Raw genomic sequence first — 27203 nt, 5'->3', positions numbered from 1 at the left:
CTAATAAAGATTATATGAGAAGTCAGTATATCTTAGGAGAGCAGAATAAATAGTTGAGATGGTGAGATAAAATTATAAAGGCATTCTGATGTTGAATGTTGTGTAATTTTGACTACGATATTTAGATATTTGGTCAGGCATTATTCTGGATGCTTCTGTGAGGATATTTTTCAATGAGATTCGCGTTAAAATCGGTAGCAGTCTTTGCCGAATGGGTAAGCCACATCCAATCATTTGCATCCAGGAAAAGAATATAGAGATTGCTCTCTTGAGTGAGCGGAAACCCTTCCATAAGACTGTCTTTGATTGAACCATCAGGTTTCTGAGTCGTTGGCCCTGCCAGCCGACAGACTAGATCTCAGCCTCTCAGTTCTCAGGCCACAGGGACCTTGATGAAAATGGAACCACTAAGAGTTTTGTAGCTGTCCGCTCTCTCTGAAGAGCTTGAGGGTTTCTGAGCCCCCACTGACCCAGGTTAATTCCTCGTAAAACTCTTCTGGTAAATACACCTTACTGGATCTGCTCTCTGGAGAGCTATATTAGGATAAGGGTGGATTATTTCAAATTAATATATAATCTAAAAATGATTCTGACAAACCAGCTGTGTTTAATAGTTCATCTGAAAGGTAAGTTAATAAAAAAAAAAGACCTCAAAAGTGTTTTTAGTTTTGTTATGAAGTAGGTGTTTTTTCCCTGTGGTGTTTTTACACATACTTAGATTTTTTTTTTAAAAAAGAGGAAAATCCATGTGTGGTTATTTAATTAGAAAAGCTCACTGGTGAATATGAAAGCATAAAGTAGTTAAAACATGAGTTTGCGATGACAGCCAGACAGTTTAAAGAGAAAAGAAAATATAGACCATTAAAAACATGGCAGCCCGGTGTGGTGGTGCACACCTTTAATCCCAGCACTTGGGAGGCAGAGTCAGGTGGATTTCTGAGTTCGAGGCCAGCCTGGTCTACAAAGTGAGTTCCAGAACAGCCATAGATACACACAGAGAAACCCTGTCTCGAAAAACCAAAAACCAACCAACCAAACAAAAAACCAACATGGCAAAAATGTTAAACTGGAAGAGATGTTTCAAAGTTTGAAAGCAATGGAAGACATGGCAAATAAACAGATCACTCCTAAACACAAAGAATTAAAACCTTTTGGGCTGGAGAGATGGCTCAGAGGTTAAGAGCGCTGTAGGCTTATCCAGAGGTCCTGAGTTTAATCCCCAGTAACCCAGGGTGGCTCACAACCATCTGTAATGGGATCTGATGTCCTTTTCTGGCATGTAGGTGTACATGCAGATAGGGCGCTCATACATTAAATACAAATATGAATAAATGAATGGATGTTTAAGAAAAGAAACTTAAAAAAACTTTGGTACATATAAAACTCAAACTATACACTGTGGAACATTTACAAATTAACTGGCAGTCAAGGAATACATATTTAAAACACAGAGAGTGAAGGGCTAGATTAAAAGAAAGACCTTAGTGTATGACAAAAAGAACATACAGTTTACAAGTCACCAAATTCTCAATGATAAGCAAACAAAAGAGTCGGTAGTAAGGAAGTTTCTACCATCGATGGTGGGATAGCTTGACTGAACCTTCCCTAGAGAAAACAACGTGGCAAGTTCTTCCTTAGCCAGAATAAAAGGGTCAGGACCAGGTGGTGAGAGCGGCTCCTCCACCATACCTGTCTTGGGCTACTGTAATGAAATGCACTAGACTGGGTAATGGATAAGCCATATGAAGTCGTCACAGTTCTGCAGGCTGAAGAGTCCAGGTCCACTCTGATTTGGGTCCCTATAGTCAGTGTCTGGGAGAGGCCTCTCTGCTTCCAAAATCCCTTTGTACTGCATCAAGTGGCAGGGGGTGTTCCCTCACAGTTAGTCTCCTCCAAAAGGCTCCCCTAATATCATTAAGTTGCAAGTAAGTAAGTTGCAATGTATGACTGGGGGGGGGCAGGGAGCCCCTAACGTGAAGTTACTGTGATAATTATTAAACTACAGAATATTTGCTCCCGTTTTCTTCTTTTTGAGTTCTGCCTATTTGCAGATGTTTCCCTCCCCCCCCCCCCCCATTACTGGGAACCGAAATTCAGACCACAGGCTAGATTGGGAATCCTCTCATTGACACTGGGGGTATTTCCAGAGAAGTTTAACCGTGGAGGGAAGACACATCCTGATTGTGGGTGGGACTATCCCATGGGCTGCTGTGCCAGACTAACTAAAATTGGGAAGAAAAGGAAGAGAAAAAAATTAATTGGGAAGATAAAATTAAAAAAGGAAACGGGGGAGGGAGGGAGGGAGGGAGGCAGCCTCCATCTCTTGCTGCTTCTGGCCTGATGAAAGCTCAGTCATGTTCCTCCGGTAGGTGACAGAGCTATCACAACTCAACTCCATGCCTGTAGGGCCCTGAGGGACTGCACCTTCCATCTGGGAGGCAGAACGATTGCTCCTGTAGGGTATTCTTGTCACAGTGATGAGAACAGTAACTAATAAACCTGTTGTTGGTTGGGTGTTCCTTTGTTAGGACTCTCTTCAGCTCTTGCTAGTCAACTTACCATTGTGCTGCTACTGTTTTTTACAGATTTATTTTTATGTATATGAGTACATTGTCGCTATCTTCCGAAACACCAGAAGAGGGCATCAAATCTCATTAAAGGGGGTTGTGAGCCACCATGTGGTTTCTGGGATTTGAACTCAGTACCTCTGGAAGGGCAGTCAATGCTCTTAACCTCTGAGGCATCTCTCCAGCCCCTGTTCTGGTACTTTTAAGATGGATAAAAGAGCTTAAGTTATTTCCCTGTTGAAACTGTTCTACATCTTCTGTCTCCTAATGACTCCAATTAAGGTATCTAGTGGCTTTCCTGGCCTTGTTGACTACTTTGCCTGAGGCCAGAGCATCCTAGTTTCTTATTGTTACTGCTTTTATTCCCTATCATCTTTTGTATACACTATCTATATCTTCAGGAGTCAAGTGTATCATCACTAGATAGTAAATACCATTCATTAAAAATTCAGTACTTAGGGGATGGAGAGATGACTCAGCAGTTACTAGCTCTGACTGTTCTTCCAGAGAACCTGTGTACAATTCCCAGCATCCACGTGCTGGCTCACAACCATCTTTAACTTCAGTTCTAGGAGATCTGGCCAAGTGTGTACAGACATATATTTGGACAAGAGTCTCACATGTATATATATAAAATAAGGTAAAAGAGAGACCATTTTAAAAAATCCAGTATTTTGTTGGAATGTTGAGTTGAATTCTATTTAATGTAAAATCTGTCATTGCTGTAGCTAAATATCTGAAACTGGGTGACTTTGTTTTTACTTTTGTTTATTCATTTGTTTTGAGAGTTCTTACACCTCACAGGCTGACTTTGAACCCCGTATCTCCTTGCCTGCATTAAGATCACAGGTGTGGGCGGTGCTAAAACGATCACAGTCAGCTCTGTGCTTGCCGAGCAAGTGCCTTACTGATGGGGCTGTAGTACCAACCCCAATATTTGTAACTATAAAGATTTATTCAATTCTCAGTTCTGGATTTTGAAAAACATGGCACTAATATAGTTTGGCTCTGGTAAAGGCCTCAGAGTGGCTGGGGCTATAAATAGAACCCTATGTGGGAGGTAAAGGTCACATCGCCCGATGAGACATAAGCATGGTTCAGGGTTTTTACTTATTCATTTTACATCCTGCTAACCGCCCTCCTCCACAGTCATCTCCACCCACAATCCTTCCCCTATTCCCCTTCTCCTCTGAGCAGGTGCCTCCCCCCACCCCACCCCGGGTATACCCCCAGCCTAGTGCTTCCTCTCCCATTGAGGCCAGACAAGGCAGCCCAGCTAGAAGAACATACTACATGTACAGGCAACAGCTGTTGGGATAGCCCCCACTCCAGTTGTTCAGGACCTACATGAAGACCAAGCTGTTCATCTGCTACATGTGTGCGAGAGGCCCAGGTCCAACCAGTGTATGTGCTTTGGTTGTTGGGAGGAAAAGGTCACATCGCCACATGAGGCAAAAAAGCATGGTTCAGGGTTTAGCGCTCTCTTTAAACAACTCATTCTAAGATACCAGTCTTCCCTTGAGAGCAGGGTCCACCAGGACCAAGAGCTTCCCACTACATTCTACCTGCAAAGAGTCCCATAACCCCAACATGGACAACACGAGGGACCAAACCTGGAACACATGAACCCGTCCTTCAGAGTCCAACCATATTCACACACCATAGCATGCAATTGTTTGCGTGTTAGATTTATGTAATTATTTTTCTATTTAGTGTTTTTCCCCTTGTTTGTCCTTTCTTTGCTCATGGGTAGTCACGTTTCCGTCATTGCATTTAATCTGCTTCATGGCCGTATGGGTTATACTGCGCATTAGCTGAAGTAACTGCTATGTCACAGGAGTGATATAAGGATTTCACAGCATCCTCCTTCCACTTACTATTTTCTGATGATAAATTTAGTAATACGCTGTTATGCTCTAATCAGTTAATTACCTTTTTATACATTTAAGAGGACCATCGTTTTACTGAAAGACCATTTTGCACCTATCCAGGTTTTCTGGGGGTGGTTTTGTTTTTCACTTCTGGACAACTGGTTCTTCCTAGGGTGCAAGTCTGCTGCTGCTTTCTCTCTGATAATCTTTATCTCCAAGCGCTTTCCCCACTGCCAGGATGATGAAAGGCGATTCTCGCGATTCTTCTCTCGATTCTCTCTCGGATAAAGCCTACCAGGTTAAGCCTCCTCTTTGCATTTTATGGGTGAGGCACCCACAGCTTCTGTCACTTGAACGAATGTCACTCTGTGCTCTTCACGCTTGGTTACTGCTTTCAAGACAGTTACTTTCCCAGAAATGTCATCAAGTGTGGGTTTTGTTTAGGAGCTATCAAATTTGAGATTCTGGCTCATGGAATAGAAATTGGCTGTTTCCCCCTAATGTCCCTTTGGTGCCTACACTTTCCTTCCTCCTGTTATCCTTAGGGAGCTATTCTATGTGCTGCTGCATGTCACTAAGATGCTGTGACAGCTAAATGTATTTTTCCTGTGTGTATCTTCCTGCCCTCAAGTTTAGCAGTCTTTTATTCTTTCCCAGTCTTCCACTGACTCATACAGATACTTACTTGAAATTTTTTTTTAATGAGCCCTTATTATGTAGCCTTGGCTGGCCTGGAACTCTGTAGACCAGGCTGGACTGAAACTCACAAAGCTCTGCTTGCCTCTGCTCCCTTAGTACTGGGATTATTGACATATACCACAAACAGTGAAAAAAAATTTTAGTCCTATAATTTCCCTTGACTTTTAAAAGTTTTTGTCTTTCAGTTTATGTTGCTTTTCTTCTTACTCAGAATTTTTAATCCACTAATTCAAATACTGGGGTCTTTTCTATGTGTACTTCTTTGAAATTTCCCTTGTACCTGAGGGACATATTTTTCAGTTTCTTAGTAGGTATAAAACTATTTACTTCATAATGAGTGCAATGAAAACTGTGCTGGGTGGGTTTTGTCAACTTGACATAAACCTAGACATACTCTGAGAGGAGGGGACCACTAATTGAGAAAATACCTTCATAAAACTGGCCTGTGGTCAAGTCTGTTAGGCATTTTCCTAATTAGGGACGGATGTAGGAGGGCCTATCCCATTGTGGAAGGTGCCACTCCTGCACAGGTCAGCCTAGGGTATACAAGACGCAGGCTGTGCAGGTGGGACTGGGGTATACAAGACGCAGGCTGTGCAGGTGGGACTGGGGTATATAAGGAGGCTGTGCAAGCATCAAGCAGTGTTTGTCCATGGCCTCTGTATCAGTTCCTGCCTCCAGGTTCCCAACTTAAGTCTTTTTTCTGACCTCCTGGGAGGATGGACTGACTATAAGGTGTAAGTGGCAATAAGCTCTTTGGCCACGGTGTTTTATCACACAACAAACCACAACTAAGACAAATGCCACTTTCTTGAAGGTAGGGATTTTGTTGGCCTTAATTTCATGGCTCCCGGTACTCAGCAGATGTTGGGGCTTCTCTGTGTAGTTTTCATTGGTGCTCTCCCCAAACTAACAAAGTGACCTTGGATTGTGGCCTCGTTTCTGCCATTCCATCAATTTATTTCTCCTTTGAGTTCTTACTACCTACAGTGGACACCAAGGCAGAAAGCCAGACTGAAAGACGAGGGGAACATAGTTTACTGTACAATGCTGTAGCTGTTTATGGTGGGAGATCCATTTGATACCACGTACTTGGCCACAACTATCCAGTGTGATTTAGATTTCAGCTAATATTTTCTAGAAATTTTACCTAACTAAACTTACTTAATTCCTAGGGTTTTTTTTTTTAATTTGGTTATTTTATTTACATTTCAAATGTTACAACCCTTCCTGGTTTCCCCTTCAAAAACCCCCTATCCCACTCCCTCCTCCCCTGCTTCTATGAGGGTGCTCCCCCACTCACCCACCCACCCACTCCCACCTCATAGCCCTGGCATTTTCCTACACTGGGGCATCAAGCCTTACAAGACGAAGGGCCTCCCTCCCATTGAAGCCAGATAAAGCCATCCTCTGCTAGATATGCAGCTGGAGCCATGGGTCCCTCCATGTGTATTCTTTGGCCTAGTTTTTAAGAAAATATTCTCTGCAGTTCCTCGGTTTATTTCATGTGTATCTCCTTTGGATTTTGTCCTCCGTCCTAACAAACATGTGCATCCTCTGAGGCTAGATTCGGTGCTGCTGTTCCTTCGGATTCCTGGTTGCTTGCCTGTTCCGGATTGGTCAGTCTTTTTTGAAGAGTTCTGCGTGGGGCTGGAGAGATGCCTCAGCAGTGAGAGTTCTTGCCGGTTTCCCAGGGTTTGGTTCCCAGCACCTACAGGGCAGCTAATGACCTTTGAACCCTCGTTCCAGAGGATTTTATGCCCTTTTCCAGCTTCACAGGAACTGCAAGAATTTACAGGCAAAATACCATACACATAAAATCAACATAAGAATCTTTTTAAAAAAAGTTATGTGGAGGGCTGGTGAGATGGCTCAGTGGTTAAGAGCACTCACTGCTCTTCCAAAGATCCTGAGCTCAAATCCCAGCAACCACATGGTGGCTCACAACCATCCATAATGATATCTGATGCCCTCTTCTGGGGTGTCTAAAGATAGCTACAGTGTACACACATATAATAAATAAATAAATTAATTAATTAATAAAAAAAAAGTTATGTGGAAAGGAATATAGCCCAGTTGTAGAGTACTTGTCTAGCAAGTGTGAGCCCTTGTTTTAATATCCAGCAACACTTATAGGTGCACGCACGCACGCGCGCACACACACACACACACACACACACACACACACACACACACACACACACACACAGAGTTGTCTGTAATCTATGAAAATCTCCTAAATGTTGTTTTCTGCTTCAGCCTGTTGTGTGTGTGCATAAGGCACATATAGGGCCTTGTGCATACTTATCTCAGGACCCCTGAAGATTTCTAATCCAGAGGAGACTTATTGCTACTTCAAGCACATTATTTTCATATTATTACTATAAAACCGTGGGTTCAGAGCAAACTGCTCCTCCATACCCCCAGCTTGCAGGCTCACTACTGTTCGAGTTCCACTCAACTCTTGTACTGGCGAAGGCTCTCTTCTGCCTGTCTTGTCCCCGCGTGCTTACAGCCGCTCCAGTTCAGGCTCTGAGCTACCTGGAACTCAGCTCTCAGATTTTTAAAACGTACTTTTTGCCTTTTTTTTTTGTTTGTTTGTTTGTTTTTGAACGGGGGTGGAGGGTATCCCTGGACACTATAACCACTGGGACACACCATGATGCAGTTGCGGTCTACCGACTGTGGATAGAAACTACGTTTAGTTTCTGAAGCTGCCACGTGCTTGGGAGCAAAACCGCACATGTTAACTTTCTGGCCAGCAATGTGAGTATCAGAAGCAGAGAAAACTGAAGTGTTGGCATAACCTATCTAGCATTGGTTTGTTTCCTAATTTATTTCTCAGTGCAATAATAAGCTAAAGAATACTTTGCATGGGCTGAGCTGCGGTACATTTCAGAAACGCACATGACAAATGAGGGCTGACATTTGGGGCTATGCTTTTACAGGCTGAACAACTGGCAAAGCCCACTCTTTTATTTGTTGGTTTTGCAATAAGTCTTGACATCACCTTCTCCTCTTTCTGAAATGTACTTGCTTAGCGGGCACAAAGCAGGTTTGATGTGCAATCTGATTTCAAAAGGATCTTTCAGACAGCTAATCTTCTGTACACTCACTGTAATTAAATATTACGGCACAAGCGGTATATAAGATACCCGCTTTCTTGAGAACTTCTCAGCACAGAGCGATGACATGGAAGAGGATAGATTTCACAGCACTTACCTTTAGGTTTCAGCGTGAACTTTTAACTCACACAGTACACGTAGAGCAATAAGCAGCATGAAGTAGATGTTTTCATTGTCTTCCACTCAGGCCTAAACTCTCATTTTACCTGCCCTAAAACCTGCTATCATAGTAATCTGTTTAAGCTACCTGCTTCCTCTACCTGCTGGAGTCAAGCTGTTGCTTAGAAATATTCCCTCAGAAACACCATGCTGAAGTACAGTTGTCATTAAGCTTAGTGTCTTACAAAGAAATGTGATTACAAATATTTATCGAGCTGAGATCCTAAACTTTGAAGAGTCTGCTTGTCTTGGTGGATAATGAAGTGATTAAGAAAGATCAAGTGTTGCTCTTACAGAGCACCTAGGGTCAGTTCTCAGCACTAGTGCTGTATGGCTCATAACTGTGTAGCTCCAACTACACACTATCTGCTGCCTTTTTCAGGACTTTGTGGGTACCCCCTCCCCCATATACACATAATCAAAATATGAGCCACACTTTAAAGATCCTTGAAGTCAATATGAGGCTGGAGAGGTGAGGCTGTGTTTAAGAGCAGCTGGCGCTCTTGCAGAGGACACACGATTGGCTCTGAGCATCCACTTGGAGAAGCACAACTAATTCTAACTCCGGTACCCGAGGGTCTGACTCTACTTTCTAGACTTTCAGGGCATCAGAAGCACATGAGGTGACACACGGACTTATAGGTAAACATCATACATATAAGATAAAATAATAAACCTTTCAAAAACATAAATGCAGTTGTGTTAAAAATATTAAACACTGTTCAGCAGTGGCTTAATAATATAAACATAAAAACATAACAAAATTCCCAATCTTCAATGGCAACCATTTTTAAGTTTCTTATGTATATTTCCAGATATATTCTGAACACATATTAGTTTAAATACTATATGTTGTCTGGAACACACGTTTCTGCTATTCCTTGAAACGATACTAAAATAACAATAAAAATACATTTTTTTTAAAGTAAAGATTTCTTTGTCATGGACAAGAAACATGGAAAAGGATTTAAAAAAAAATATTCCGAAATGGGCAATAGATAACTAACTTAGCTCCAAAGAATGCAAATTGCCTGTAATCGGGGAGAACTCTGAAGGAGGTGGGTCCCACAGCTGAGTTCCCCAAGCTTGCTCTGTATAGTATGGCTGGCCGGAGCACTATTTCAGAACCATTTGGATTTCAGGGTCTTGCCTTCTCTCTTCTCCTATCATATGCTGGCAGGAAATGCTTCAACGTTTCTAAAGGAGACTATGCACAGATGGAAGAGCTCAGAGAAAGAAAGGGGGAGTCAAGATATTTTTGTATTCAGCTCTGAGCAAAATAGAAATGAAGCTTTGAACTACTTGGCAGAATTCTAGCAGCCAGAGAAAGGGTCTGTCAGTGCTAACAGGAAGGGGCTTTATAGGCAAACAGGCTGGCCAGGAGAGCAGAGAGTGGGATGCATCCATTAAAGGCTCATCCCATCCACACAGATTCCAACGTGCTGTGAAATACGAGTGTACAGCAAAGTACCATCAGAATTTGGACAAAAACCTGTAATGTGAGAGGCATACCCAAACACACAAAACACAACGAGGCAGTAAAAGAAGTAGGAGAAAATGCCAAAGACACTGAAATCAGACAATTAGACGTAAGTAATGGAGTGCAAGACACAGCACCAGCAATGGATACAAAACCTGTATTGAGGCACAGCAAGGAGAAACCTTACAGAACCAGAATTAGCAAAGACAGCAGCTTCCAGGAGGGAAGGAAAACAGTGAGGCCTCATAATGACATCAAACTTGTTGAGAACGCAATGGGACAATGCTTTCACAATTTGGAGGCAGAGCTGTCTCTGCGTGGACTATTGCCCAACCGTTCAAGGCACAGAGCTAAATAATTCACTCACTATGCAACTTCCTTCAGGGGCTACAGGGCACTCTCACTCCAGAAAGAGAAAGGTACAGAGGCTGTGCTGGGGATGGAGGCCCCAGAACGCCATCTCTATTCCAGGGAGTGGGGCCACGAGTGATGATGGGTCAGTGAGATGAAAACCATCTGCAGGGATTTTTCAGAATAATAAAGGGCTTTAGTACAGTCAGATGTGTTCAAATTCATTAACAATGCACAGTTTTAGAGATGAATCTTAACGAATTAGTGACAGGTAAATTAGATATATGAACATTTTAGCAAATTGAAATGGAGAAAGTTATTAATTTTGACTAAAAATGAAACTTTATAGCTCTTTGCCTTTTAAAGTATACACATATAGTGCAGTGGTTCTCAGCCTTCCTAATGTTGCAACCTTTTAACACAGTTCCTTATGCTGTGGTGACCCCCTAACCACAAAATTACTTTTGTTGTTACTTCATAATTGTAATTCTGCTACTGTTATGGATCATAATGTAAATGTATGTGTTTTCAATGGTCTTAGGCCACCCCTGTGAAAGGGTTTTTCAAAACTCAAAGGGGTCACAATTCACAGGTTGAGAAGCACTGAATAATGAATTCAATTGCAATGCAGTACTAGGTAATTAAAATATATTTGGAGTACAACTGTAGCTCAGTAGACATTTTAAACCCTACAGTGTTCTCATATAAATGTCTTGTAGGTAATTTCACATCAACACCATAAATGAGTTTGCTACTTTTTCCATTACATACCATTTCACTGAACTTACGGGCATATTAAAATTATAAATTATAAGAATATACAACAGGATACTGTGATCCAGAGATAAAGGCTGAGGTAACAATTTTGTGTTATTCAGACAAGCTTCCCCAGCACTGGCGAAGGACAGCAAACCACACCACATTCTCATTAAAACCATGTCTGCCATCTGGAACTCACAGGAAAACACACAGTATCATCTTACCTTTATGTACATGCATTTAAAATTATTCTTCCTATTACTTAGTCTCAATTAAAAAAAATCTCTCCCCATTCAGATTCCTATTCCATGTGCTTGCTTTTTTTTTTTTTGTTTTGTCTTTTGTTTTTGTTTTTTTTTCTACTAACTTCTTGTCCTTCACTAAGTGGACAAAATTATCCTTGAAAGATGAATTTCATAGTAACTTTTTTTTGGATATTTTATTTATTTACATTTCAAATATTATCCCCTTTCCCAATTTCCCCTCTAGAATCCCTCTATTTCATTCCCTTCCCCCTGCTTCTATGAGGGTACTCCCCCGCCCACCCCCCTACACCTCCCTGTCCTGGCATTCCCATACACTGGGGCACTGAGCCTTCACAGGACCAAGGGCCTCTCCTCCCATTGATGCCTGACAAGGCCATCCTCTGCTCCATATGCAGCTGGAACCATGGGCCCCCCCATGTGTACTCATTGCTTGGTGGTTTAGTCCCTGGGAGCTCTAGGGGTACTGGTTGGTTGATATTATTGTTCTTCCTATGGGGCTGCAGACCCTTCAGCTCCTTCAGTCCTTTCTCCAACTCCTCCACTGGGGACCCCGTGCTTAGTTCAATGGTTGGCTGCGAGCATCCGACTCTGTGTTTTTCAGGATCTAGGAGAGCCTCTCAGGAGTCAGCTCTATCAGTGTTATTTGCAAACATTCAAACCCATTTCAGGTGACGTAGCCAGCGCCAGTGAGTTATCTCTGCCCCACTGTATCGGCAGAAAGGGTTACAAGTGACATGAGGGAAGCCACAGTCGTTCACTGTTCTCTCACCATATTAACTCGTCAGCGTATCTTATTTACTCTCATTTTTACATTATCTTGCCACCTTATAAACAAACCCATTCACAATAAAGCAATAAGGACTAGTGTGATTAGTCTCCTGGTAATAAATAAAGAAAATATCTAATTTAAAAATAAATAAATAAATCAAATACAAAAAGAAAAAAAAAGGACTAGTGTGACTATATTATGCTATTTTCTTGGGACACTGACATATTTATAATGGATCTTTAAATAGGTTATTTAATTTTTAATCCATATTAACAATGGAAACCTTGTTTCCATGTATGTGCGATAATATAAGTAGTGGACAAAGATTAATTTGTATTTTTTCAATTATTCTACACACCAAGAACAATCTAGGCCTAAGACATGATAAATGTGTAGGTAGCTATCTCTCTCTAGCCATCGATGACAAAAGTTTCAAAGCAGGTGAAATTGGGTAAGTATAACTCGGCTGCATTTGCACATTTCTATTTCTTTATTGGTGCAATAAATAATATCAGATGAACAATGTGGAAAGGTCTAGAAAACATAATCAATAATAATAACACCAAAATAACAGTTTACAAATAGGCTGATACAGATCAATTTCACATTCAATAACTTAAAGCCAGTGTTTCCTATTTTCCTATGCAAAAGCAAAGTAATGGTTGGAGTGTATGCAGTGTGTACTACGTGCTTCTTACAAAAGAAGATAAACGAATCTATTAATCTTTTGACATGCAATACATAGATGTATTAAACTCATTGCAGTATTTTATAGTACCTTTGTATAAACCAATTTTATCAGGTAGCCAAAGTTCTATTAAATATTCTAAAATTATTTTTCAACATAAAAATCTAGGATTCCTCTTTTTCTTTTTCTACTTCTTTCTTTCCCTTCCCTTCCCCTCTCTTGCCTTCCCTTTCTTTTTCAGAGTTGGGAATTAAACCTAAGGCCTCATGCACGGCAGGCAAACCCTCTGCACTAAGCTACGTACTTTCCCAGTGGTTTTTATCTTTGGCAGGGTTCTTCTAAGTTGCCAAGATGGCTTGAGTTTGCACAACAGCCAGGCAGACTTTGAGGTGACCCATGCTGGCCAGTCTCTCAAGTGGGGTTTTCAAGAGAAAGTTTTATTTTCTCTTTTAAGACACATTATTTTGATGTAATGGATTACATACCAATGATTCATCACTACTGACTGATTGGATCAATTTTGAACGTGGTCCTTTTTTTCAAGAAACAAAACATTATCTCCTATCTATTAAATAAATATACATCAACCTTCTAGGCCATTTACATTAGTTCTGACGCTATAGACATATATTAAATAGCCCATGTTACAGTTCTTAGTTCCATATGTCACACCTGCGACTAGAAATCCCAGGGTGGTGGTTACTAACATCAGTACATGACTGCTGTGTTTTCGTAAAAAAAAAAAAAAAAAAAAAAAAATTCTAATTTTCTGTTAAAATAAAATAACTGAATCTCTGTTGGCTTTGGTACAAAAACAAAACACAAAGAACAGCAAAAACAAACAAAAATTTACATAAATCCAACAACATATATTACATAAGTACTTTTAAAAGTTGAAAGTACAATGTAAACCATCCTATTGCTTAGTAAATTTTCACTTGTTTTCTGAAATTTCTTCAGTATAATTAAATACAAGATAAATAACAGAGACTAACAATTTAAGGGCCCAGGACAAATCTGAAGCAATATTCACTGTATGAAAACACGCTCACAGTGCAAACCTGAAGAAAATGTGTTTCCATCTATATTCTATCATTCATAAATTATTCTGAAATAAAGGACATTTCTAATAAATAAATAATCTAAATATGAGACTAGACAGTCATTGGGACTACCGAGGTGTAGGGAATGAAGAAGTTCAGAGCAGCCGGTCACTGCTCTGAAAGCTCGGCTGATTTAGTGTTTGCAGCAAGTTTTCTCTGGTGGTGCCCAGGCTCAACGCCAGCTAATGCTTGTAATTAGAAGATGCAGTTTTCCTGTTGGACGCTGACAAACTCCATTCAAGGAAAAAAATGTAAATTTCATAGCATTTCACGTTCCCTTCATTTTCTGCGTGCTCTGACCTTACATTTGGATCCACTCAAAATCTTGCTCCTTGCCTGGTCACATAGGACATAATCCTTCAATTCTTGTTTAGGACGATCTAGTTAAAAAAAAAAACACACACACATTTAACACCAAAGCAATATTTATGTAAGTCAAGGTAATTATATTAATTTAAACTTTCACAGAAATGATATGAAGCAGTCAGGCATTTAATTAACGACATACATATAAAACAAAAGAATCAAGTATTTAAAAAACTTTAGTTTAAAAGTGCATAGCTTTTTAAACACTGTATTTATCTGTTTGTTTCTATTTGTGCATGGAGGTAGAATGTGAATGTGCCATGGTTGCATGTGGGAGTCCATGATCAATTCCATCATGAGGATACAGGTTGAGGTTTTGTGGCAAGTAACATTTATCTACTAAGACATCTCAGTGGCCTGGGTTCATAGTTTGCTAAGAAACTCCTTTGACACTCAGTTTCAGAGAGGTATAGATTTAGGCAATCACTTTAAGCTATGGTTCTATGCCATATGGTCTATTATATGGACAATCAGTGTTGGTGCGAAGCTATTACAAGCAGAGTTAGACACTATGTTCAGGGATGGCACTGCTTTTTCAGTGCATTGGTCTGGTTCTGTAAGGCAGCACACAGCTTCTCAGAATACAAGTATGGAAGATCCTAGGTAGCTGAATCCCAACAGTTACCCAAACAGATAAATAAGCCTGCTCTTCTCTCAGTATTTTAAACCACAGCTTTCCAATGTGGATTCCACATAATGTGAGACTTCAAAGCTACTTCACAAAATGCTGACACTGCAGGTTCTTTTTAGAAAGATAAAAACAAACAGTAGCATTCCGAAAGCCGATACATATTTCTTTTACACGTCTCAGAGTTGACAAAGTGTGATGGCTGGTTAGTGTTGTCATCTTGACAGGAGCTATAGTCACCTGGGGGACAGGCCTCTGGAAATGCTTGTGGGAGGTACAGTGGTTGTATAGTGTGAGGTGAGTGATTCACCGCTCTCTGGCTGGGATTGTGAACAGTGTGAACGGGGCCAGGGACGTAAGTGGCAGGAGGCAGTGACTGCCCTTTGCTTCCCGACTATGATGAGGTGTGAGCAGCTGCTTCTCCTGCCAGGACAGACTGTGTTCCCTTAGACTGCAAGCCAGAATAAAGCCTTTCTCCCTTAAGTTGCTTTTGCCAAAGTAGTCTATCATAGCCACAGGAAATATAAAGATTCTAAGAAACTGTTCTTTTTACAAACCACTCTAGGGAACGGATAAAATGCCTCAAACTTGAGAGAACTAGTAAGACATATACATAAGAACATATACTCATCTAAAATAAGCAACAAAACCTCCATCATAGGAATCTAACATAGCCGACCAACAGGATATAGTTATTATTGATGTTAAAAAAAAACAAAACTAATCTTTCTGGAGATTAATATGTTTTAAATATTTCTTTGATTCAAACAAAAACAGGACAGACTTCCTGATTCATCCTCAGTTACTGCAATGAAGGGTGATAACATATTAAGTAAAAAAATAATTTGACCATAAGAACAAGGGGAGCTCAAATCATGGTTTGTCACTCACTAGCAAGTTGCCCTGAGAGATCACTTTCTAATTCTTGACTCTTTTTGTTGTTAACTGAGTTGTCAATCTAGAACGGGGCATGGTTGCTGAGGCTTATAATCCCTGTACTCTGCAGAGAGAAGCAAGAGACTCCTGAGTTGGAAACCACAAAGATCAAGAGCTAGGGATGTAAACCATTGGTAAAGCGGCAGCCGCACATGCCCCAGGCTGTAGGATTGAGCCTCAACAATGCAGGCAAGGGTGAGAAACATATCTCTGTGTGAGGACGAAGCGGGATGCTCAGTATACTGTCGTGATACTGTCATGCACCTAAACTCGTTAACAGTAAAGCTGCCATTTTTGTGGCCACCATTTAGAAGCATGCTCCTCCAAAGCAGTGACACATGTTCCGTAGGTGCTACAGGTTATGTTACAAAGTACAGCTTAGATTTATTACACTGTACCTGCACAGGAATGGAACTACACATTTAACAAACAACTTCTTCCTTCCTTTTTCCTTTGAGAGAGTTTATCTGTGCCCAGTGTGGCCTGGAAATGGCTATGGTACTGAGCATGGCCTTGGGCTTCCGTCTCAGCTGCTGGGAAAGGGAATGCACTGCCTACCAGCCCTGCTTTACATGGTTCTGGGGACAGAGCACGGGGCCTCATGCGTGCTGGCTGAGCATCCTTCCAACCGAGCCATGGCCTCAGCTCCTTACCATACAGTTTTTAAAGTATATAACACCTTCATTTGTCTTTACAAATTGCAGGTGATAATTAGATTTCTATCAGTTGTTCTCTTTTCTTATGGTACACAGGACTGAACATGTGTTCTACCATTACGATCTAACCCCGACCCCTTCCCAGCTATTGTCTAGACATTATAAAAAATAATGGTGGTTATTTATAGTTACTGAAACAATTAGGATAAACCTAAGCTAACATACTTATCTGCTGTGAAGTTCCTTTTTCAGGCAGGATTTGAAGGTCGGATACTTCTGGACTGTTTTATAACCCTGTTGAATAAAGGATTACAAATGTCCAAATGTATTACAGCATTATTTAATTTATATGTTGACTATAAGCAAACTTGTGCAAACAGCATGAAGTTAGTTACCAGAGGTGGGGAGGGTTGGTAGACACAAGAACAAGTAAACAAAAAGACACAGTGTTCTAGTCACACAAGAGAAATCCCTTCTCAAGATGGTCACAGAATGGTGACCAAAGCTAACAACCATGTGCATTTCAGACCTGCTTAGAAATAGAATCAAATGGCTCGCACTACAAGCAAGTATGAGATTACATTAATTAGATTATCACTCCACAAAGTATTTATGTAACAAGATTCTACTCTGTATCCCATAAAAACATGCAATGAGTGTATCTGCCCCTTAAACATTTGTAAGAATGTGTGTAAACACAAGGAAACCATGACAGAAGCGCAGGCGCACATGGAGAGGTGAACACAAGTGAGAGTCACTGCTTCAGAGGGAAAACCGTGCCAAAGGCTTACAGCATGGGTCACAAGAACCTTAGCTTTCTTATTTCTTACATCTGTCCTTATGAGTGTCTCTAGTGTCCACTAGGTGGCACTTAAGTACAACAGCAGCTTTTTCAAGACAGCTTGGGCAAAGTCCTTCAACAAATCTTTGAATTTCAATGACTAAGATGATATTTTTTTCTATATATGGATTTTTCTACTGCAAGTGTTTATCCCTGACTATAGCAGCTGTTAATTTTAAAAGGATTTTTTTTCCTCTTACGTTTCTGGAATATCCACTAAATATGTTAGATATGTAAATAATTAGTAAGCCACATTATAATAGAAATTAAAAAAATAATTTTGAGAAAAGGACAAGTGAACTTCTGTGACTTTTTAGTATGTCGATTATAAAAATAGTACAGGAACAAAACTGACTGCAGTGACTTCAAGCCTCCGTTCCCTACAGTGAGCATCCGATGTGTAGGGAGGAGCAGGGATGTTTACTAGCGAGTCTAAAAGCTAATGGGAAGACTATGGAAAAAAACCAAACCAAACCAGCATACCATCCCCCCACATAGCGATAAAGACACTCCCTAACTGAACATAGGAATGAATTAAACAATGAAATTTATTAATATATTTTAAAAATTTATCTTTTATCACCTCACACTTTTTTGAAAGCAGATTAAGGGCTCTACAAAGTTTTTTTTTTAAAAGCATTCCATGTTTATAGTCTTAAAATTTCACACAAACTTTTTCTGAACTCAGATTTAAAAACAAATTATCAAGAGGTTTGAAATCTGCAGGCTTACCCGGAACCCTCTATGGAGTCTGTCTTTCATAATTCCAATAAATTCTTTATAACTTAATTGGTCATCTTTGTCAACATCAAAAATCTTGAAGACAGTGTTCACCAAATGTGGTGAAAGTTTCAGTCCAGTAGCTACGTATACAGCACGTTTAAATTCATCTAGATAAAGGTCATGAAAAAGAAAAAGCAGTATTTTTCTTTTAGTACAAGATGCTAATTATTGCAAAGGTTGTAAAAAGTGTAAGCATGAGCCATGATGGTTTACCGCAGATGACTTTCATTCAGGGAAAAAGACGACACTGTAGTTACGGGGTTAATACTACACTCTTACCAAGGAACGTTGAATGCGCAGCTACCCTCAGGAAGAGACACTATTATGGTAAATCAGTCCAACAGTTCAGATGGGAGACAGGATTTTCAGAAATCATCATTACAAAGGATCATACAAAACATGGTGGTAAAGTGCTCTGCGAATCTGGAGATGAGTGATAAATTCTGAAAGATGGATGGATGGATGGATGGATGGATGGATGGATGGATGGTTTCAGCCGTGGGGATAAGCGCACCTGAAGGAGCACACACTGTGAGGGAGAGAGGTGGCTCTCAGAGGACAGGACCCAGGGAGGAGCTGTGGAGATGGTGGGGCTGGGAACCTGTGTGCTCTCCTATAGACAATGGGAAACTGGACAAGCTGTCCACAGCAGTTTTGACTTTCGTTCTGAGTTTTAGGAAGAGCTGGTGAAGGGGTGCTGCTTAGGTGTCTATTGCAACAGCCCTTAGCAGGCGCACGGGAAGAAGCAAGGAGAGGACACGTGGATAGTGTTCTAAGCATGGGAAAAGGTGACACGAAGTTCTCCTGTTTTCTAGTTCTTAAAACAAGAGAACAACCTTCTGCTCTGAACCAAATACAGTGATGCTAATTTTTTGAAAGAATACATTATATATTAAAGATATTAAATATATGACATATACTATATATTAAGTATCTAGATTTCATTTGTTGAGACATGCCTTTCAGTGTTTGAACACACAGCTTAGAGAAAGAATGGATAGGAGGAGATGCTTAGGTTTCTCTTATCCAGTGACTAAGGGAGGCCACACAATAGATGCACCGAGTGGGCGCTGAGTGCTTTTGCAGCTGGGAGTTGAACTCACACCCCCATGGTCACTGCCCTGTCTCTTCTCTGTTCCTGAGAGGAATAACTGGCATCAACATTAGGTACAGCTTCACATTCCCCTAGAAGCTGAACATAAAAAAATTCTCCAGACTATAATCTGAAATTTAACATAATAGATTCTGGCAAAGGCAGAGAAATTGCCTTAAAGACATGAACAGACCTTACACAGCAGGGTCCTTTCAGTAAGGACAGGGTGGTAAGGGAGAGAACCTGGAAGGATTTGGCTTCTTAGCCAACCCACAAACAAAGACTGAGGCAGTCCCAAGAACAACAATGTTTGAAGTTATATGACACGTGTTTTTTTGTAAATTTAAAAAATATATAATCAATTTCAAAAACTGGTTAGTGTAAGCTAATGGCTCATGTATTTCTGATTGGGAAAGATCATGAGAATTTCTGGAACTGGTGAATGGCCAGCTGCAGCTTCTACGAGGACACATTGGTTCCCTCATGGTCCCTAGTAGTCATGAGGTTTCTTCTTACACCTTTTACAATAAATATTATTAGTTTTTCCTCATAACATGAAAGGCCAAATATAAACCCAGCAAGAAATTCCTTAGACTCGGTTTCCCACAGAAACGATAAAAGCAGGCTTTCAGGCAAGCCGAGGTACAGTCAAACATCTCTCACTAGCTTGTTACCAGAGCCTCTGGGAACAAGGCGGGGCTGCTCTGATGCTGACCTTTTGACCTTTGGAAAGACGACCTCTTACCTTGTCCTATAGAGCGGCTTGCAAAGTTATACATGTTGAGAGCTATTGCAAAGTCTTCTAAGTTGTTCAGAAACTGGAAGAATGACCTGAACTCATCAAATGTGATGCCCTATTTTGGGAAAATAAATTTGTGAAAAGTTAGTATTGACAGACATTAGAATAAGTCTAACACATTTGGTAAGAGGAAACATTAAGAACTACAATATATTTCATAAGCAAGCACTTCAGGTGTCTTTGGAAAAACTTAGGACTCAGGCACACTTATTTCTATTGGGTAGCACTGCTACATGCTTTAATAAAAATGACTGGGAAAGTTCTGATTATGATAATTCTCTTATTAAACCCATAAGGGCCCATAAAAACACATTTGCTCTGCATATTTATTCCTTCACATGATTCAGCATCAGGCCATCAACATGTTTACAATGACAATACAAAAATCTAATTGTCCGCATTAACTGTCATTGAGTTGATCTTGTTCAGCCATGAAGATGCAGCCATGACAGCAGGGGGTGCGCAGGGACTCCAGGAAAAGGCCCTGAGAGGCCCTGCGCAGAGGGCGCTGAGGATGAAGGGCCCTGTTCAGAACAGCCTGTTAATGCTCACAGGCTGTGGTTCTACCCCAAGTGCTACTTCAGTTAATAGGAACATTACTTGAAATAAAAATACTATATCTCAAGTTTGGATACAATCAACAAAATTGAAATAATTCAATATACAGAAAAAAGGGAGAGAACATAGGGCCCACGGTTCCAGCTTCTCATATCCTGGCTTTGAGTACAGCAGGGTAAGGGAAGAGGATCATGGGTAACAGTGCTGGGCACTAACTAGGCAGGTGGTTTTTCCAGGCCCCCAGTTTAAAATTAAACATGGCAACAGCTTCCTATCAGTCTTACTAGCTCCATTAGAATGAAACCTAAGCCCTGTCTCTTTCTGTCCATAGAGCTATATCAGACCTCACACACAACTACTCCCTTCTCATCAGCAAGTACTCTCCTGGTTTTTATGAAATGTCTTTAGCATTTTCTCAAAGAACCTAAGCCTGTCCCCTCCTCTGCCCCTATCCGTTGTGGCTCTTCTGTCTACAACACTCTTCATCCAGGTCTCTGCATAGTCATTGCATACTGGCTCTGCTCAAAGCTGCGTCTCAAGAACTCTCCAATACAGCAGCCTTCTTTTCCAGTCTCCAAGTCCTTCCTGGTCCTGCCCACAGCATTTGCCTTTATCTGAAAATATCTCTTTTTGTACTTATTTTGCCTTTCTAACAGTGTACATTCCTACTAAAGAAAGATTTGCCTATCTTGTCTCTTTATCATTTGTTCTTATAATAACGCTTATAAATATTTAATATCTATGAATGAAAATGAAAGTAGTTTAGACATGTTAAGTGCCATTCAAATATCACCTTTTCTTTTACTGGGGGAAAAAGGATGAGTGATGGACAGAAGGGAGAGATACTTAGGTCGTTAGTATCTCCATTCTCAAAAGAAATATGTCAATGCCTGCAAGGTTGCTCTGAGAGTTGCTGAGGGAATGCAGATCAAGCAATCACCACACTGCATCCATGATGATGTGATTGTTTGCTACGAGAATAATTGTAGAGATACTTCTACAATTAAATTTAGAGAAAAGCTGAATTTAACTTCAGATTTTAAAATTTTGGAATGATTTTAAATATAAAAATTAAAAGTTAATTGTAAAACTGAAAACTTTCTATAAAGTCATCCTGCAATTTGACCTTCTGAGCTAGTTTTTCAAGTTTCCATTTAGAAAAACATGACAGATTAAAAGTCCTATGTAATACTATAGTAGCTTAAATAGCATAATTATGGTTTTTATTTCTAGGGAATTATCTGCTGGTCAGGAAAATATAGCTTTGTGAGTAAAACAGATATAAGTCATTTGATTAAAAGGTAATATAAACTAATAGCCAAATGCACCAAGCCCCTCCCCACCCCCAGATCCTTAGGGGAGTCTGAGAATTGTTAACATTGTCACAGTGGACCCTCTCTAAGCAAACTCCAACTATTTGCAAGTTTTCTTCAACAGTTTAACCTGATCCTTCCATAAACACAAACAGAAGGCAAACATCCCAGGCCTAAAGGGATACTTGTGACAGCAGTTCTATTTGGTTGCAATGAAGCATTCAAACACCATCAGATAATGCAACTGCTCAAAAGGGCTGACAATACATTTGCTACCAAGCAAATAGACAAGGATGTGTCTTGGGTTCTTAACCATTCACACCACCAAAAGCTGCAGAAAAGCCTCTTCAAATGTAGATAAGATCATTCACTCATCAATGGCACTCTCCAAGTGACCTTTTATTAGAGGTGCTATAGAAATCAATAATGGGTGACAGAAATAATGTCAATAACAGCTGCTTTACATATTTAGTACTAGTCAAAACACCAGAAGAACTGATCAGAATTCTCTTGAAAAACAGCAAAAGTCATAATTAAAAAAAAAAACAAACCAATTTAATAACCTTAAAGACTTTTAAGTATTTCTAAGACTAATGATCTATACTTAAATATAATATATCCAAACATAGGTTTTAATTCACAGAGGAGTTAGATTAATAAAGTTATTTAGTAAGTCATTAAAAAATGGCATTTACTAAGTAGTGTTTCAAGATAATGGCTATAACAAAATAAACAAAGGATTAAGCACCTTTTCTTCAGATATACTGTAGCGCACATTTTCTAAAAATACTGATGTATTTTCCACATTAGTATACCGCAGGAGAATATGGGCAAAATCTTCTTCACTGATAGTATTCATTCCATTAGAGTAGGAAAGAAATTCTATTTCTAGAACTTCTGTTTGTAGATTGTCCATAAATCTGTGATAAAATAAAGAAAAATAAGCACAATAAGTGATCAGACATTTAGCATCCTAGGAAAGGTTATATGGAAATAATTTAATTATTACTGCTCAGTGACTGTGGTACCTGAACGAGTAGCCTTTCTCTCGGAGTTTAAGCCTGCCTGCCTGCAAAATGGTTGCCAGCATCTTGTAGGGCGGAGAGGATACTGGCCGTTTTCACTGCGGCTTATTATGACTGAGGAACCTACTGAGGAATCTCTTCTAAACACACATGATATAATAATGCATATGAACTCATTTTTATCTTATAGACGCTGTGCATCATTATTAATATGCTGGCAGACAGCAATGGCACTGTACACTACATAGAATATTTTCTGTTAAGACCAGAGTATCAGTTTCACTGTATTTGATGATTTCCCAAGACAACCTGACCTTAGCAGTCTAATAATTTTAAACAGAAATTTAGCTCACCTATAAAAATCTTCAAAGTTGAGCTCAGCTTTTCCTTTTTTTCCAAAAAAGTGTACCAGAAGTGTAGTATCTGCTACTAAGCTTGTGATGTCATCAGCACGCTTAAAAACATAATTTAAAATTAGCAACAAAATACCAACCAAACAAGCCCAAAACAAGACAGCATACTAAATATTCTTCCAAGAACTTTATCAAAATATAAGTCAGGAAAGGCTGGAGAGGTGGATCGCTGTTTAAGAGCACTTCCTGCTGTTCTCGAGGACCCAGCTTTGGTTCCCAGCATCCACATGATGGCTCCAAACCACCCACACCTCCAGGTCCAGGGCATCTCCTATTCCTCCTCATCTCCACATGCATAGGCACATACATGGTATGCATATACATATGCAGGCGAAACACTTTTATGTGTAAAACAAATCCAAGCACGAAAAGGCACAAGCATCAGAATGAAGAGCAAAGACTATAATCATAGATGGAACTATAACTAAAATATTCAAATTTTAAAATAGAAACTTGAGCAATACTGATTTTTATTGTTGAAAATGTTCATCAGTTATAGTTTAAAAGTATTCTACCTAAAATTATGATGAATATAGGGAACCTATCCTATTGACTGTATCAAGTAGTTATTTAGACATCATTTAATTCTGCCACTTTTACCTAAGTGATTAGTTTCTATTTCCTAAACAGTCTGAACAATTCAGCTGAGAGAGCTTTCCCCGAAGCACTGACTGACTCTATGGGAAGGACAGGGAATGAGCTGAAGCTTTCCTTAACCACACTTATTATATTACAACCAATTTTAAAATATGTGATAATGTGTTTAGAAAAATGAACTACAGTAGTAATTTATCACTGGTACTTTTTGTCAAAGATAAGCATCATATAATTTTTGAATGTTCAGGAAGTTATTCCACAGGATTTTCTCTTCTTTTTTTTTTTTTTTTTACTATTTGCAGTGGAATTTATTTATTTATTTTTCCATTTTTTATTAGGTATTTAGCTCATTTACATTTCCAATGCTATACCAAAAGTCCCCCATACCCACCCACCCCCACTCCCCTACCCACCCACTCCCCCTTTTTGGCCCTGGCGTTCCCCTGTATGCATATAAAGTTTGCGTGTCCAATGGGCCTCTCTTTCCAGTGATGGCCGATTAGGCCATCTTTTGTTACATATGCAGCTAGAGTCAAGAGCTCCGGGGGGTACTGGTTAGTTCATAATGTTGTTCCACCTATAGGGTTGCAGATCCCTTTAGCTCCTTGGGTTCTTTCTCTAGCTCCTCCATTGGGAGCCTTTGATCCATCCATTAGCTGACTGTGAGCATCCACTTCTGTGTTTGCTAGGCCCCGGCATAGTCTCACAAGAGATAGCTACATCTGGGTCCTTTCAATAAAATCTTGCTAGGGTATGCAATGGTGTCAGCTTTTGGATGCTGATTATGGGGTGGATCCCTGGATATGGCAGTCTCTACATGGTCCAACCTTTCATCTCAGCTCCAAACTTTGTCTCTGTAACTCCTTCCATGGGTGTTTTGTTCCCAATTCTAAGGAGGGGCATAGTGTCCGCACTTCAGTCTTCATTCTTCTTGAGTTTCATGTGTTTAGCAAATTGTACCTTATATCTTGGGAATCCTAGGTTTGGGGCTAATATCCACTTATCAGTGAGTACATATTGTGTGAGTTCCTTTGTGAATGTGTTACCTCACTCAGGATGATGCCCTCCAGGTCCATCCATTTGGCTAGGAATTTCATAAATTCATTCTTTTTAATAGCTGAGTAGTACTCCATTGTGTAGATGTACCACATTTTCTGTATCCATTCCTCTGTTGAGGGGCATCTGGGTTCTTTCCAGCTTCTGGCTATTATAAATAAGGCTGCTATGAACATAGTGGAGCATGTGTCCTTCTTACCAGTTGGGGCATCTTCTGGATAAATGCCCAGGAGAGGTATTGCTGGATCCTCCGGTAGTACTATGTCCAATTTTCTGAGGAACCGCCAGACTGATTTCCAGAGTGGTTGTACAAGCCTGCAATCCCACCAACAATGGAGGAGTGTTCCTCTTTCTCCACATCCTTGCCAGCATCTGCTGTCACCTGAATTTTTGATCTTAGCCATTCTGACTGGTGTGAGGTGGAATCTCAGGGTTGTTTTGATTTGCATTTCCCTGATGATTAAGGATGTTGAACATTTTTTCAGGTGCTTCTCTGCCATTCGGTATTCCTCAGGTGAGAATTCTTTGTTCAGTTCTGAGCCCCATTTTTTAATGGGGTTGTTTGATTTTCTGAAGTCCACCTTCTTGAGTTCTTTATATATGTTGGATATTAGCCCCTATCTGATTTAGGATAGGTAAAGATCCTTTCCCAATCTGTTGGTGGTCTTTTTGTCTTGTTGACGGTGTCTTTTGCCTTGCAGAAACTTTGGAGTTTCATTAGGTCCCATTTGTCAATTTTCGATCTTACAGCACATGCCATTGCTGTTCTGTTCAGGAATTTTTCCCCTGTGCCCATATCTTCAAGGCTTTTCCCCACTTTCTCCTCTATAAGTTTCAGTGTCTCTGGTTTTATGTGAAGTTCTTTGATCCACTTAGATTTGACCTTAGTACAAGGAGATAAGTATGGATCGATTCGCATTCTTCTACATGATAACAACCAGTTGTGCCAGCACCAATTGTTGAAAATGCTGTCTTTCTTCAACTGGATGGTTTTAGCTCCCTTGTCGAAGATCAAGTGACCATAGGTGTGTGGGTTCATTTCTGGGTCTTCAATTCTATTCCATTGGTTTACTTGTCTGTTTCTATACCAGTACCATGCAGTTTTTATCACAATTGCTCTGTAGTAAAGCTTTAGGTCAGGCATGGTGATTCCACCAGAGGTTCTTTTATCCTTGAGAAGAGTTTTTGCTATCCTAGGTTTTTTGTTATTCCAGATGAATTTGCAAATTGCTCCTTCTAATTCGTTGAAGAATTGAGTTGGAATTTTGATGGGGATTACATTGAATCTGTAGATTGCTTTTGGCAAGATAGCCATTTTTACAATGTTGATCCTGCCAATCCATGAGCATGGGAGATCTTTCCATCTTCTGAGATCTTTAATTTCTTTCTTCAGAGATTTGAAGTTTTTATCATACAGATCTTTCACCTCCTTAGTTAGAGTTACGCCAAGATATTTTATACTATTTGTGACTATTGAGAAGGGTGTTGTTTCCCTAATTTCTTTCTCAGCCTGTTTATTCTTTGTATAGAGAAAGGCCATTGACTTGTTTGAGTTTATTTTATATCCAGCTACTTCACCGAAGCTGTTTATCAGGTTTAGGAGTTCTCTGGTAGAATTTTTAGGGTCACTTATATATACTATCATATCATCTGCAAAAAGTGATATTTTGACTTCCTCTTTTCCAATTTGTATCCCCTTGATCTCCTTTTGTTGTCGAATTGCTCTGGCTAATACTTCAAGTACTATGTTGAAAAGGTAGGGAGAAAGTGGGCAGCCTTGTCTAGTCCCTGATTTTAGTGGGATTGCTTCCAGCTTCTCTCCATTTACTTTGATGTTGGCTACTGGTTTGCTGTAGATTGCTTTTATCATGTTTAGGTATGGGCCTTGAATTCCTGAAATTCCAAAACTTTAATCATGAATGGGTGTTGAATCTTGTCAAATGCTTTTTCTGCATCTAACAAGATGATCATATGGTTTTTGTCTTTGAGTTTGTTTATATAATGGATTACATTGATGGATTTTCGTATATTAAACCATCCCTGCATTCCTGGAATAAAACCTACTTGGTCAGGATGGATGATTGCTTTAATATGTTCTTGGATTCGGTTAGCAAGAATTTTATTGAGGATTTTTGCATCGATATTCATAAGAGAAATTGGTCTGAAGTTCTCTATCTTTGTTGAATCTTTCTGTGGTTTAGGTATCAGAGTAATAGTGGCTTCATAAAATGAGTTGGGTAGAGTACCTTCTACTTCTATTTTGTGAAATAGTTTGTGCAGAACTGGAATTAGATCTTCTTTG

At 39.9% G+C, this 27203-nt stretch overlaps 1 protein-coding gene across 3 annotated transcripts in view; it reads right to left on the bottom strand.

Annotated features, from left to right (window-relative positions):
- Positions 1-10043: 10043 nt before the first annotated feature.
- The window catches only part of Micu3 (mitochondrial calcium uptake family, member 3), an 81345-nt gene continuing 64185 nt past the window's right edge, over positions 10044-27203 (bottom strand). For 2 of the 3 annotated variants that reach the window (XM_006509522.3, XM_017313013.2), the window contains exons 9-14: positions 23189-23289; positions 22559-22730; positions 19886-19994; positions 17997-18154; positions 16649-16717; positions 10044-14217 (exon numbers count right to left, since the gene is read on the bottom strand). In XM_006509522.3, coding sequence (XP_006509585.1) covers positions 16649-16717; positions 17997-18154; positions 19886-19994; positions 22559-22730; positions 23189-23289 — 609 coding nt within the window. In that variant the 3' untranslated portion in view covers positions 10044-14217. The remainder of the gene's footprint in view (positions 14218-16648; positions 16718-17996; positions 18155-19885; positions 19995-22558; positions 22731-23188; positions 23290-27203) is intronic. The other variant, NM_030110.2, reaches the window with a different exon arrangement.

This window comes from Mus musculus, chromosome 8 (genome assembly GCF_000001635.26).
Source record: "Mus musculus strain C57BL/6J chromosome 8, GRCm38.p6 C57BL/6J".
Classification (NCBI taxonomy): Eukaryota; Metazoa; Chordata; class Mammalia; order Rodentia; family Muridae; genus Mus; species Mus musculus.
The sequence above is the reverse complement of the archived record's forward strand: the minus strand, read 5'-3'. Positions and strand labels throughout refer to the sequence as shown.